The following is a 14433-nucleotide window of genomic DNA, read 5'->3' as shown; positions in this document are numbered from 1 at the left end:
TTTAAATGCCTCATTTTAGTCAGAGATATTAGTAACTTCACATTCAATGGATCAATTGTCCTATTTCAACAGGCATCTGTAGTGATTTGGAGCATATATTTGTAAGAAAATGTAAAACTTTAGCTTTGATATAAGGAAAAGTCTTCTGCAGTGGCTTGGCATACTGACAGAGGTGGTGTAGTCGCTGAAGATGTCAGTATCCCTTGCGTGCCTTGCCCTTTTCCCTGATAATATCATGACCCCACTTAAAATGGCAAAATGCTTTGGGAAACTTCAGTAAATCCAGTATCTTAGTGCAAACTGTTATTTCATGTCAGTTTAAGCAAAGAAGCCAGATGATGTGTACCAGAGACATAAATAGATCCCATTCTGCTGCCCCTGCTGGGGGATCAGTGTCCTCCAATGGAAGGGTGGTTTGCAGAGCCAGTTCTCTTTAAAATCGTAAACTAGTGCAGCAGAATTAGCTGTAACTCATTTCAGACTTGTGGGCCTGCAATGTTTTGTGCACGTAGCTAATGATTCCTAGTGATATTCCTAACTAATTATTAACTTAAATTCTGATGGCAAATGCTATATGCATGTTATGAGTTTATACTTTTTTGTTGTAAAGTGGAAAAAAACCTGTCTGAGCTGTAAAGAAAAAAATAGATTATCAGATTCTCTTTAGTTTAAAGGGTGAATCATAACCTAAATATATCAACTCTGAAGTTAACTTTTCTGATATTTTGGAATGAAAAAAGTAAAATGAACTTTTAATGAAAATGTATTTGCAATCTTAGCTGTGAACAGGTAGTCATTCTGTGATTTTTAAAAAAACAAAAAACAAAAAAAAACATTCAATGTAAAGAGCCCTTCAGATATTCCATTACTCCTTCATTGACCATTTCCTAAACTTTTCAAGACTAAATTCTGTGATTTTGCTATGGAAGAGATCCCTAGGTACTTTAATCTGCTAGCTGTTCAAAAGAACTTACAGTGCATATACAGAAGAAGGTATTTCATGTGTGCAAACTGTATTGCCTACTCATTAAAGAATTTATTTTTCAATGAGTAAGGGCCCAGAAGAAGCTAATGTRAGTATTTTAGCAAGGGTTTGTATTTCTCTGATAAACAGCACTCCCCTTCTGTTTGTGATCACAGGATGAAAGCTCTCTAAGCTTGTATATGTACATTTTTACTGCTACATCATGTAGTGTGCTCTTAAGATTGAGATCTCATTCCCCAGGAAGCATTTCTGTCTAAGATTAATTGCCCTTTTAAAATCAGTGTTTGATGTATTCCTTTGGCTATATCCTGACTCGCTTTAACCCTCTTTGACCTGACCCCACTGACTATTACCACCATGGCTGAAGCAGAAATCCTCCAGCATGATGTATGCAGTACAGACTTGAGCCTGTGGTTTTTCACGTCAATGGATTCAATTAGCTGGGTTTTTACTGATCAACCATGCAGAGGTTAAAGAATTTGTCAGACATGGAAGAAAACTGTCCAGACTTCTAGGTTAATTGGATAGCTCATCTCTATTTGCGTGTTTACTTTGCTTGTAAAGTTGTTTACTTTGTTAAATATCATAATAATGTTGCTAGAAGTAACATAAAAAAGACAAACCAGTTTGTTCTTCAGTTAAATAGGAAAAGGTGCAAAACATAAAATAGCAACCATTAGGCCTTTGATCTGTATATATTTCCCTATCCCTTTTAAGGCAAAAGGTTTTAAACTGTAATTATGTCTGAATGTCCTTTTCTGAGTTTGATTTATTAAACTGAGCAGATAAACTAACATTTATCATTATGGCTTGATGAAAACAAGTAAACTTGCTTTTCTGTATTGTAATTATTTTGCTGCAACAGTAATCCTACTTAATTTTGTCTGCTGAAATCATCATGTGATTAGCTCAAAAAATTCATTATGAAATATGGATGCCCATTAGAATTAAGAATATTTTGCAGGCATGTGAATTATAGTAACTTGAAAATGAAGCAAAATAGAGGTTGAAAGTTCAAGAATGCCAGTAAAAACCTTTTAAAAAATGTGTATGTTTACATAGATGCATTGGGAATATATAATATGATTGTATATAGAGTGTGTTATTCAATTGTTTGGGATAACTATATTATTGAGAACAATGACATTTAAAAAGTCCTTACAAACTGTTAGCAGTAAGTCTGTTACAGCAAATTGATTTGATTTATATGAATCTCTATAGAGAAAAATCTTTATCAAATACTTCAATTTTTCAAGAACCATATTGATTACATTGTAGCTCCCCAGCTGTCTACAAAGATAGCCTTAATTTCTGGAGATCAGCTGTACAAAGTTTAGAGGGAAGGGAAACTTCAAATTTAATTAAGGGCACGGTACATGAAAGGGTTAACTCATTGCGAGTCAACTTGTCTGCAGTTTGAAAAGCTCCACGACTCCTAAAAGTGATTTAGCTCTCCCTCAACAATGGAAAAGGTATCATGGATGAATTGGGCTCAATTTGTCACGCATTCAGGCGCTTATCTTTCAGTACACACCTTGCCATTCCTTGTATATTTAAATATATTGTGTGCTTGCTTGTTATACAAACATTAGCATGATTTGCCTTGAACTTTGCCTTTTTTCACATGCACAGAGCCAAACTTAAATTTAACTTTTTTTAATAAAAGTTTCAATTTTTAACTCCAGTATTTTATGCAGGTCTGTTGCTGGTTCAGGGCTGAGGCTAAGCCACTGAGGCAAAGGGAGGAATTTCATTCCTAAGCAGAAGAGGGGGTATAAGATTATTTTCTGTGGGAAATTTTCCTTTATAAAAGGTTGGGGGGGGGGAGGGGAAGGTTCTGTCTGAAATTTAGTTAGATGTTTGGGTAGCATCTCGGGCCCAGCAACTGTAAGGTCTTCTAAAACCTTGTTAACTGCTAAAATGTTAGTTGTTTAAGAAAAGTATTTCAAAGTTCTATCATAAATTACTTTGGGATTATTTATATTGCAACAACCCCATTAAAAAGCTTTTAATAAACACACAGGAATAAAAGAAAATAAAACACTTTAAGCATAGTTAAGTAAAGCTTTCGTTTTAATGCTCTAACTGCTTTTCCATTGAGTTGCATGGACTCTTCTATGGAAGAAAAATCCTCTTAGTTGCCTTAGATGGTATTACTGTCAATATTAACTTTTTGGGACTGCATGGAGAATAGTTAAAGGAAAAAGTCTGTTCATACAACCTGGACTTACTGCTGTTTGAGGCCAAATTTACTTTCTCTAAAAACTTTTTCAATGAGATAAATTTTTCTAATTTGTTTACATACTGTCTGGCTGTTATGAGATTATAAGCATAACCCAAGATCTCATAAGCTGATCCAAAATGTAATAAACTTTTGTGTATGGTGACTGGTTTAATCTACATTTTCTGTTATTTTTCAATAATGTGGACATCTAACATCAGGGTGGACTTAAGGTAGATGATGACAGGAAATTACAAGAAGAAAAATTGTATGGAGAAGGAGATGATGAATGGGGGGTGTTGACAAGTATTTGATTTGTTCTCAATATTTAATCTTAATTAATGTGGATGATAATGCTGTACATTCATCCAGTTTCATTTTGCAGACCAAGAAAGCTAGGACCCTGCTACAGTACAATCCAGGAATCTATTTATGCTAAAAGCTATGATGGAGAAACTTCTTTTCCTCTCCTTTAGGTCACAAATGTCTAAAATAAAGGCGGACATGTTTATGCTAGGGACCTTCAACACCAGAAGATTATGTAGGGATCAGCCAACTGACCTGTGTCAGTGTGTAGAGAAATACAGCACTAGTTAAAGCATGGCATCAAATCAATGAATATGGACTTCATGACAGTGGTGCAGTTGAGGTACACTCAATATTTTGCCTGGAGTCATGCTTTTGTAGTCAAGCTCTTTGCAAAAACAGACTTCACTGAGGTTGACACAGATCTAGTCCTATCATAGCCTTTTGGACTAAAAAGCAGCAGCTCTTATGAGGGGCTCTGGTAAGATGATATCAGGGTGCTATGAGGGTGAAATTGAGGGAAAAAAGACACGAATGACCAGACACTCCAGGGTGGAGAGAGACTGATGTTCTCAACTGTTTATTTTGGAGAAGAATTTAAAATTCAAAATAATGACTTAAAAAGATTAGTTAAACAGTCTTGTTCTGTTATCCTACAAAGGGTCATTTGGTAAACCACTAAAATTTTGACATTCCTTTAAAAGGAAAACTTCTAAAGAAAATGCAAAGTTGTAGATCTCTTTACCATGAGTTGACTTTGAGGCCAGGAGCTTAACATAGTTCAAAGCAGTCTGGGATATTCGTGTACATATCAAGAATATCCGGAGCTGAGAACATATATTTAAACAAAACTTTGAAGTTTCATTTGAGCAATTGTTCTCATATTACTGCCAGTTGTTAAAATGAGACACGTTCTCACATTGCTGCCATGCCAGTTAACCAGATCTATCTGATCGTTCATTTTTACCATTATTATTCGGCAGTTAGATTATATCAAAGAAGTGAAGTTCTGCTCTTCCAAGCCACATCTTACAGTGTGTTCGGAACAATGTTTATTCCACATATACTATAATTTTGAGGAAAAGGACTTTGTTGGAATAGTGTACTTAAGGTATATTTCTGTGTGTGAGTTCTTCAGCTGAAGCGGCATCAGTGGCTTTCCCCGGGTCCGGCAAGATGCGTAGGCAGGAATGAACAGTCAATTCTTATGCCGTCGTGTTGCACATCAGCTTCTGAGTTCTTGAGGTCAGAAGGAACCATCCCTTGTAGCTAGGCTATTCTACAGTGGGCTTTGTGAAAATTTTGGCATTTTGTCACTCCTGGGCAGAGAATACTGAACAGCATAACCTTGCTGGTTGTGATCCATCTCTGTTTCTGTTTCAACTGGCAATTATTTCAAATTGGGGTAGGGAGTAAGGTTTATGTTAGTTTAGGTGAGATTAARGTGAGGTAGAAAGTATGTTAAGATTGCTATGGGAAATTAGTCGCTTCTTGCAATGGAACCTGTGACTGTGTAGTGACCTTAGACTGTGAAGTTATCAATTTTTAAATGTAAAATATTTATATTCAATAAAGAGAAACTTAAATATTAGCTGTTGGAAATTCTTGTACTGAATTTATTCAAACAAAGAGTAAATGATCATTTGGCCCTGAGATCAAACCAAGCTCAACCTTTTTGTCTGTGATTCCCATAAAATTGCATGTCCCAGAATAAGTAGGTAAGATTTGTTCGAAAGAAAAGTTTCTTTTTCTATTTGAGATATTTATATTGAGGTCATCATTATTGTGGAATCTGAACATTCTGCCATATTTCTGTGCTTTGGTTGCTGTTGCATGTCATGCTGGAAATTTCATTGCAGAAATGTACCAAAATGATTTGAGTTTATAAATGGAGACAGCTGAAATAATGTTTTAATTTCTAATTAACTTATATATATTTTTATATTTAGAGAGAGAGAGAGAGAGAGAGAAAGGTATTTAAGTAAAGCATGAATATTTCATTTATAAATGGATTGAAGTCATTCTGTAACTGGGTTTGCTGACTGAGCTAAGAAGTATTTTGCCATAAATTTAAAAAGATATGGTATCTGGCTATAGTAAATATGCAGAAGTAGTGTGAAAATGTTCATAATCGCCTATTAGCTTAATCTTCTGAAACTTATGGTTATTTTCTGAGCACAAGCTATTTTTGTAGCATATGCAGTGAAAATAATTGTGAAGCAAATTTTGCTATAAATAGTATCTGATTGTTGTCAGTTTTAATTCCAGGCATTGGGGGGGTTGTCAATTTTGAACAGGTTTCTGTTAAAGGGTTAATGCTCTTCATCAGTGTCTGTGCTAGTAGTTGAAACATCCCTATATCAAGTTGAACTGTTTCTGATGCAATTGAGGTTTAGGGGTTTTTTTTAATGCAGCAAGACATTATGACTTGTTCTTCTTTGGAAATCTTTTTTAATTTATTTTGCTTTTTAGAGATGTTGCCTACTTAAAAGTACATGGAATGAAATAGGTTCTTCAAGTGCTTGTTCATTCATATTCTTGTGCACTTCAGTTCTTCAGATCATAAGGTTTGTCTGGGGCTGTCTCTTCTCTGTATATCCTAGAATATCCAACCTGGGGTGTATAGAGGAGGGGGGGATAACTGCAACCACTTTTCAGTTATTTTTTACCACCTGTGATAAGTTTGAATGTACAGGATTTGAATTTCTTTGCTTGCTATGCAGTATAGTCTTTTGTAAATGATTGTAGATAGTTTTGTATGCAATCATTTGTGTTAGACTAAAAGTCTAGCTTTCAGAAGGAAATTTTCATCTTTGTTTGCCAGGAACTTAGTCCCAGTTTTGGCTTTAGACTTTAAAAAATAGGGCAGTAATATCTGTCAGTGATGAACTTGGTAGTTGCATCTTCATGTGAAGCATGTTACTAAAAGTAATCTATTGGTTTAAAAAAAAAAAAAAGAGAGAGATCCCAAAGAGCTAGATGAAAATCTTCTTGGTAAAAATGTCAGCATGTCTCTCTGGATGCTGAGCATGTACTGTCAAAGAGTGTGCTGGCCWCTTCAAAGTAGCGGCTCCTAAATATCTGTTTTTCCATCTGGCAACCTGAGGAGCAGGAATGGGGGAAAGGCAAGCAGGCAAACCATATCCACAGAAGGAGGAAAACTCACTTCCTTGTCACTCTGCCTCAAAATGAGTTTTCTTACTGTGTGGTATAACGTGTTGTCAGGAATACCTTTAGTATCATCTGATCCAGAAACAATTAAGTGCTCTGAATACAAGCAAGCAGATATTTATGGCCCATTTCACAGTTGAAGGAGCTGGAGGCTAGTCTTGTTACATTATTCATAGCGCTTCTGTTGCATGGCATTTTCCTTGGTTATGCTCCATCCTCCTACTTTTTAATAACTTTGTCCAGTATAGACCTGTGGCCATATATCATGCAAGAAGCACATTATTTGATTTTCTAGTTTGGAGCACAGGTCTTATTTTCCTTTTTTAAGGTTTTTAAAGCCAATGTAGTAATTGGTGTGGACCCACTAAATACACAGTTCCCAATTTTGAGGAGGAGTTTCAAGCAGAGAATGAGTCTGCCCTCTCACATGTCCTTAGTATTCCTGAATGAGGAGCTGTGGTTTCTGCATCACCCGTTTGGATGACTGCAGAGAGGTTCTGGCACTAGTTGTGCAGAGGACTTGCATACTGAGAAGTCTAACTGAAGCATTCCAGGGGAATTTTTGCAAAATCCTGAATATGTTGCAGTGTCCATCAGTGAAAGAATGTGAGTGAGCTAAATTGCCCTGATGGGTGCTTGCTGGAGGCCACAGAGCAGGAGGGAGGCATCCCCTCCAAGGACAACAGGATTGTACAGTGGTGCGTCGCAGGGGACCTAGGCTGGCTAGAGAAGCTGATCTGGGTAGGTGAAAGGGAGCATATAGCTGCAACATTGGTGAGCCTTGTGGTGCTAATCTGGGGACAAAAAAATGGCTGAAATATGCACCTTTGCCAGAAGTAGTTCTTCCCCACCACTCTGCTCCTAGGCTCTTGCATCTGTCTCAGAAAAATATTTTTTCTCTTTCTTCCGTCATCTTTAATTCTTTTATTCTGAGTAAAAACATAGTTCGGTAGAAAAAATGTAAACAGATTGCATCATGGGTATGTATAACAATCTGAATTGATGCTGAATAAGCTAATTTAATTATGTTCTTTCTTAATTTTGGGTGGTTTACTTTGCAAACAATAATTTATATAGCTAAAAATTAGGAAAARAATTATCATATGATAGTGTGACATTGCACATCTTCCCACCTTCTCAGAAGGCTCTGGTTTTTCTCTTCTGTGTTCTTTCTTTCCATCTTGTGTGATGATTCTTAAATCTTGAGAGTTTTTCAAGGAAGGTTGGGATTTGCAAGAGCAAATTTTGTAGTGGTTAGGGCATTCTCCTTAGAGATAGGAAAGTGAACTCAAGCTGCTCAGGATGAAGAAGGCTTTGAGCCACTGTTCAAAGTACTCTTTTGAGACACCACAGCTACCATCTCTTTTCTTCCAGCAGATGCCCATTGGGAAAAGGTCCTCCTGTGCCAGTACTTTCTATTGCCTGGATCAAGATAGTTTCCTGATCAGGAACACTGAGGCATCTTTATAGATGACAGAGAAACACATGTTCTTAAACCCTGTGCTTCAGAGCTGCCTGGTTCTCTCCATTTTCCGTACAGAAAGTTGGTAGGCTTCTGACTTGACATGGTATGATTTATTAGCCAAATTCAGGTGCCTACTTTAACTGTTGCAGCCTTTAAGTTTAGGTGTCTAAATTAGGTCATCTGAAATGTCCCCAAAATGTGTTAATATGCAACATGTAAGCATAGTTTTATACCTCCTGCAGATGGAATGCCATGAAGTTTTGGCAACAAGTCTTATAATCTCTGCTCATCCTAGGCCACGAGTGATTTTAGTGGCTTCTGAGTTTGTGCATTTTCACAAGGAAAGCAAAGGAAAATTATTGAAGCCTGGGACATCCGCCCTGATAGATGACATAATAGGTCTTGAGGCTTTTTTGTAAGTGCTAAAAGAGTATTTATTATTTGTGCATCACTTTGGTAATATAAAAATGCTTTGATCTTAATCAGTAATTACTATGTACATATATTATAAATTTTTCTACAGAACATTTATTGCTATGCTTTTATTTTTCTGATATTTTCATTATCCTCTTCCTTAATTTGCAACAGAGTAGAAGAAACCATCTTTAGGTTATATGATAGCCAATAGGTAATTCAGTTCTATCTTGATTTTTAAAAAGAAAAAAATCAGTGGGGTGACTGGAAAATATAAACTCCTTGATTTCAGGAAAATCCTGGGTCTTACTACATTGCTGAATATTGTAAAATGAGTACTGACAGTTATGATCTTCTGAGGTTTGAACCCCATGCACTACAGATAGTTATTTGCCCCAATTTTTACAGGCCTGGTTCAATGATATGGCATTAATCTTCATAGTAGCTGTCATTTAAATCTTACACCGCTCATATAAATATACTTTGTTTAGCAATTTGTACACTTTTAATTTATAGAAGCATTTTGTCAACTTTTTTACAGTTTGTGTTATCATAGAATATGGGGTGGGGAGAGAGAGGACACCCCTTGGTGTGTCAAGATGCATACAAAGTGAGCTACGACTCCTAAAAGCCTACAAACAAGAATGAAAAATATGATGTAAATATAGATGTAAACCAGGTGGATGAAGTTTCATGAACAGCTAGCAAATCATCTAGAACCCAGATGACAGTGGTAATGGTGGATGCTAATTAGGCAGGCACCTGTTGAGAAAACAAGAATATTTTCCAACAAATTCTTATAACATGTGGCTGTTGACGGGTTCCTTCTATAAAGTGGAAGAGCCAGCTCTCAGAGAGGATCTCTGGATGTGATTCAAAATGGGGAAATTATTGAAAACATGAAATTTGAAGAAAGCTTGGGTAAATGTGACTTTAAGAGTGAGAGTTTATGGTCCTTAGTAACAAAAGGAGGGGAAAAGACTAAGGTAAAAACAATGGGTTTTATGAAAGAAGGCTACAGTATTGGTAGATAAGATCTCACTAGTCAAACCTCAAGGGGAAAAGGAATTAAGAAGTGGTGCCTTGTCAGAGATAATATGAAGGCACAAACAATGCTAATGCAGAGACGTAGACTTTAATTAAACCATAAACTCTTCATTGGCTTCTGGGACTTACTCAGGTTGCTGAGGAACAGAATAAAAGATTTGTATGAGAAAGTGGGGACAAAATTGGGTGAGGAACTGGGGGATGGGAACACCCAGATAAACTGCATTTCATTTTTAAGCAACAGGCATCAAATTAGTGTGTGTGTACACACCTACCCACCCACCCCTAAAAATCATTGTCACATAGTACAAGAAAAATCAAGGAAAGTATTTATAAGCTCTTCCTCCAATAACAAAAAGCTGATACTGAAGTTCTAAAGTGTTTCATCTATTTTTGCATAAGTTTCCACTGAGAACAGTCAGCTGGGTATAGGTAGTTAGCACAGTACTAATGCCACATGGTGTAATCTGAACCTAGACTAGACTGTTCATAAACACTGGTTAGTTAACAAGGACATGAGTAATAGCCAACATGCATTTGACATGAACAGACTGGTTTCAAATTAATCTCATTTGTGTCTTTGGTGGGTTGAAGATAAAAGAAAAGTAGTAGGTGTTTCTTGAATTTAGTAAAATATCTGGCACTACCATACATCACATACTTGAATGCTTGGATAAGAAGCCTGTTTTTTCTTCTTTTTTTGAATTCTAGAGGTACAAAATTCCCCAGGTAGCTTCTGTCTAGAGAGTTGGTTACCAATGAATCCCTGTTGAAAAGGAAAAAAAGAATTGAAGAATCTGTCCTGACCAGACACTTATCTATCATTCTGCCTATTGATAAGAATGTTCTTATTAAATTCACAAATCATACAGCTGTAGGAACAACCACAAGATATATTTAAGGACAGGATTAGAACATAAAATCTGGAGGAAGTGGAAAAATATAATTTCTTCAGAAAAGAATTTGAGGTATGTTAGTATGTCTAAATTATTGTATAAATTGTTTGATGTATGATCAAATAATTTTGCAGTAGTGTATCCTTTACATTGGCGTGTAGAATGAAATTCTGTGCTCCTGGGATTGTATTTAACTCTTGTTCAAGTTATTTTTTCCTTGAACTATGCAGGTTTCTTCCAGCAGGTTATGCAGTGGCGAAGTCATTCTAGAAGGAATTCAGAGACTAATACTGTCTTTTCTGCCTGTGTATGCAAATTTGTTGTTTCCAAAAATTAACTGATAACATGAAATGTAAATGACTATCATCAACTTTGGCCAATTTGTGGAATACTGTGGATGGGCTTTATTTTGAAAAGTGTTAAAATATATGCTTTCATATATATAATAATTTTGGGAGAGTTAGTTGCTTTATTTAGAAAAAATATTTAGCTGTGGCCCAACTATTTTGACAAATTTGGTTACTGAAAAGTATATCTTTCTTTTGGATTTTATATTCTTGACAACCTGACTAGTAATGTTTCAGCCCAATAAAACCTGTGTTGGTTTGAAATACCATTAGTTTGTTTTCAAATAACAGTGGCCCATTTTCTGATCTGTCTGCAGTAAAATGTTTATGCTTAATTCAGTGTGATAGCATGCATACTATGTTATTTATAGAATCAAGCTGTATATGTTTAATTGAGGATTTGTACAGAATAAGATACCATATGTAGATAGCATGTAACTAGTGTATAATGCTATAATTCAGACAAACATAGCTGTTTGCACCTTCAGGACGTGTTACTGCTAGCATAAAGTCAACAGAGGATTCAAAGATTACTGTTTCTAGTATGATTTAGCTTGTGCTGGCATAGATACACATTTACAATACAAACTTCCTCATTTTGCTTACCGAATGCAAGTAAGATTGTGTGCTGTAAAATAGGAATTATGTTGAAACTGGGGAAACAGAATGAAAGAGCCAATAATGGTCCRGTCACTCCTCAGTCCTGCTCCCTTCTGTGCAGCTCCTGAGCAGCACAGCTGTCTGGTGTGTGCTGTCCCTGCTTCTCAGGGAGAGGGGAGATAAGATGGCAATTAGGGAAGGCAGTGATATTTCTGAGCACTGGCTGTGGATTTCACTGTGGTAGGTCCATGTGAGAATGCCAGAGTGTAGTATAAAAACAGTAAAAGGTCACTGTCTCTTCTTTTTTTCCTAACCATTATTTGGAGCATATTTCAAATGCTGTTCTCCTCTTGAGACTTTGAAATAAATTTTCATTTTTTGTTTTTTTTAGTACATTTTGTGATAGTTACTTCAGTTGATTTAGCTGGTTCCCATCATTTGAACCAAAGGATCAAAGTATTTGCATCCTTTGGGACAAGTATAAATAAAAAGAATTGAAATATTCTTTGAATATATTCTTGTCATACTGGGAATCATTTACTAACATAGCTTTTCCACGAGATGAAACTAAGTGAGAAAAAGTTGGTGCCAACTTAGCCTTTGAGTAATTCTCAGTAATGTTGCTAGATATTTAAGTATGTAATTCATAGCAAAATAAGATCACTTCAGGAAGAAACACATTTTTGGTGGTAGATATCATGGCATACTACATGTGTTCTGCTGAAAAAGCTCTATTACATGTAAAGTATTAAATCTTGCTCCTAAAGTTGTATTTTTAGGAAGCTCAATGTCTGAAGCAGGAGCTGTGCAAATCTCATATGGCTATAACTGGGAGAGATGGATGTGCCTTAACTGGGTTAACAGGAAGCTGTTGGAAAAAGTTGCAAGTATTAAAGAAGAGTGGCACTTTCATTTTAACCAGATATTTCTTGGAATTAATTTTAGCTCAAGGTTTCTGTTTTAGATGATACAATTCTCAGCTTTCTCCATACCAATGTTTCCTGCTTTTCATTCTGTTAAATGTTAAACTGTAACACCAATTATGTCTACTGTAAGTTAACTATATGTTTAATCTTTCTGTGAATTTTGAATGGTGCCTTAGTGGTTCTCTTTTTCTTTGAATTAGATGGAGAAATGAAGACTCAAGTGATGATTCATGGAATTGAGCCAATGCTGGAAACACCAATACAGTGGCTAAGTGAACATATGAGCTATCCAGATAATTTTCTTCACATTAGTATCATTCCCCAGCCTACTGATTGACGGTCAGCTATATTGGCATAAGGATCATTCTGAAGCTCGAATTATAAGGGCATGTCAACTTTTTGCTTCTGTCAGTCTTGATGGAGGCAGTCCGACCAGAAAAAACAAAAAACGAAACAAAACAAGAGTCCTCACTGCTGCGAGCCAAACAGGAAGAGAGATCCTATCAGCAGATAGGGGCAATGGGGCTGATCTTACTTTGCATCACCACTGCTTTTCTTCACTGCTGTAATTAAACTTCAGTTGCGATATGAAAGACTTTACAGAACTTCTGCAAGTCTGCTGTTTTCTTGTAAAATAGAATGAAGCTGAAACTGTCAGCCTGAAGAGCAAATGGAAATATGCCACTTGATTGTATTTCTGATTAACAAATAAACAGGGGTATTTCCTAAAGCGGTTGTGTTTCAGCTTGGAGAGTGGAAACATTGGTTTAATTTTCTAGAAAGTTAGACACTGAGAGATTCAGTTACCAATAGCTTTTTGTAAAAGATCAAATTACTGTAAACCCATCTTTCCTTAATGAGAATTTCATGTTTACAGTATGTGTATTGGTATGCAAATGATCTTTTAACTTTGATAACAAGCAGTGAGAGATTTTAAAGTAAACTCATGAGTGTGTTTTGTCATTTAAAAACATGCACAACTTAATAATTTACAAATACTTTTGATTTGTATGCAGTCACTTAATGTACTCCAGTATGTTTATTATTCAAACCAGTTTTCATAGAATAGCAATGATGTAGGATAATTTGTCTCAGGATTTGTCATGGCATTTCTTTGTGCTCATCTAAATTTTTTTGCGAGAATATTTTCTTAAATCAGTTTAAAAAAAAAAAAAGTAAATGGATGTTGCAAACTATTGTATCCTGCTCTTTATTCCCATAGACTAGAAAACAGTTAAATCATAGTATGATGAACAGATGTATTGCTTTTTAATAATTTTGAATTTTGGGAAGCTGAGGCTTTTCCAAACTAATACTTCTTTACATCTGAGTTTATTTTTCTGCTGTGGTCCCTGGGTAATCAGTCTGAAACTTAAAAGCTTATAATCTCATTGCATAGATTTTTCCTCAATTTAGCAGATGTATTTTTAGGTTATTGGATTGCTTTGGTTTTTAAATGTTTGTTACCATTACAGCTGCTACTAGAATTCTGCTATTTTTTTCACGTTGTGTTAAATTCATCAAACTGTGTGCCATATTGCTTTGTCTACAGTTTTTGGTTGTTTGTGGCACAAGAGTATGTTTACTATAAACATATCAAGTACATTTTCTAAAGAAAATATGACATTTTTCTTTGAAAAAGAGTAGCTGTTGAAGTTCTTAGTGAATCTTGGCTCGCAAATGTTCTGGCAGCTCCCATTGCTGCTGCCATTCTGTTTTGTTTCCACGCTGCCTTTATGGTAGGACACTTACCTGTATCTGAAAAAGAAGAAAATGAAAATCAAAGCAAATCAATCAAAAACCTCTTTAAGGAGAAGAGGAGAGGATTTCTTTGGGCAAGGGTAAAACTGAGGCTAGAAAAACCCCAAGGGCACAAACACCTCGATAGAACAAATAGTGTTTTAAATGTAAATGAGGAAATAGCATTAAGGCAATGGAAGGAGAAAAGTGAAACAAACACATGCTGTATTCTGCGGGTCATGAAGAATTTTTAAAATGAAACAAAACATGTTGATCTCTGTTCTTGAAGAACTGAAATATAATATTCTTATAGTG

General features: G+C 35.8%; 1 protein-coding gene across 1 annotated transcript in view; it reads left to right on the top strand.

Annotated features, from left to right (window-relative positions):
- The window catches only part of ATG5 (autophagy related 5), an 85837-nt gene extending 71854 nt beyond the window's left edge, over positions 1-13983 (top strand). Inside the window, exon 8 of the mRNA XM_026065735.1 lies at positions 12579-13983. Coding sequence (XP_025921520.1) covers positions 12579-12715 — 137 coding nt within the window. The 3' untranslated portion in view covers positions 12716-13983. The remainder of the gene's footprint in view (positions 1-12578) is intronic.
- Positions 13984-14433: the final 450 nt, after the last annotated feature.

Source organism: Apteryx rowi, unplaced genomic scaffold (genome assembly GCF_003343035.1).
Source record: "Apteryx rowi isolate R43461 unplaced genomic scaffold, aptRow1 scaffold_230, whole genome shotgun sequence".
Lineage (NCBI taxonomy): Eukaryota > Metazoa > Chordata > Aves > Apterygiformes > Apterygidae > Apteryx > Apteryx rowi.
This window is presented reverse-complemented; position numbering and strand designations above follow the sequence as displayed.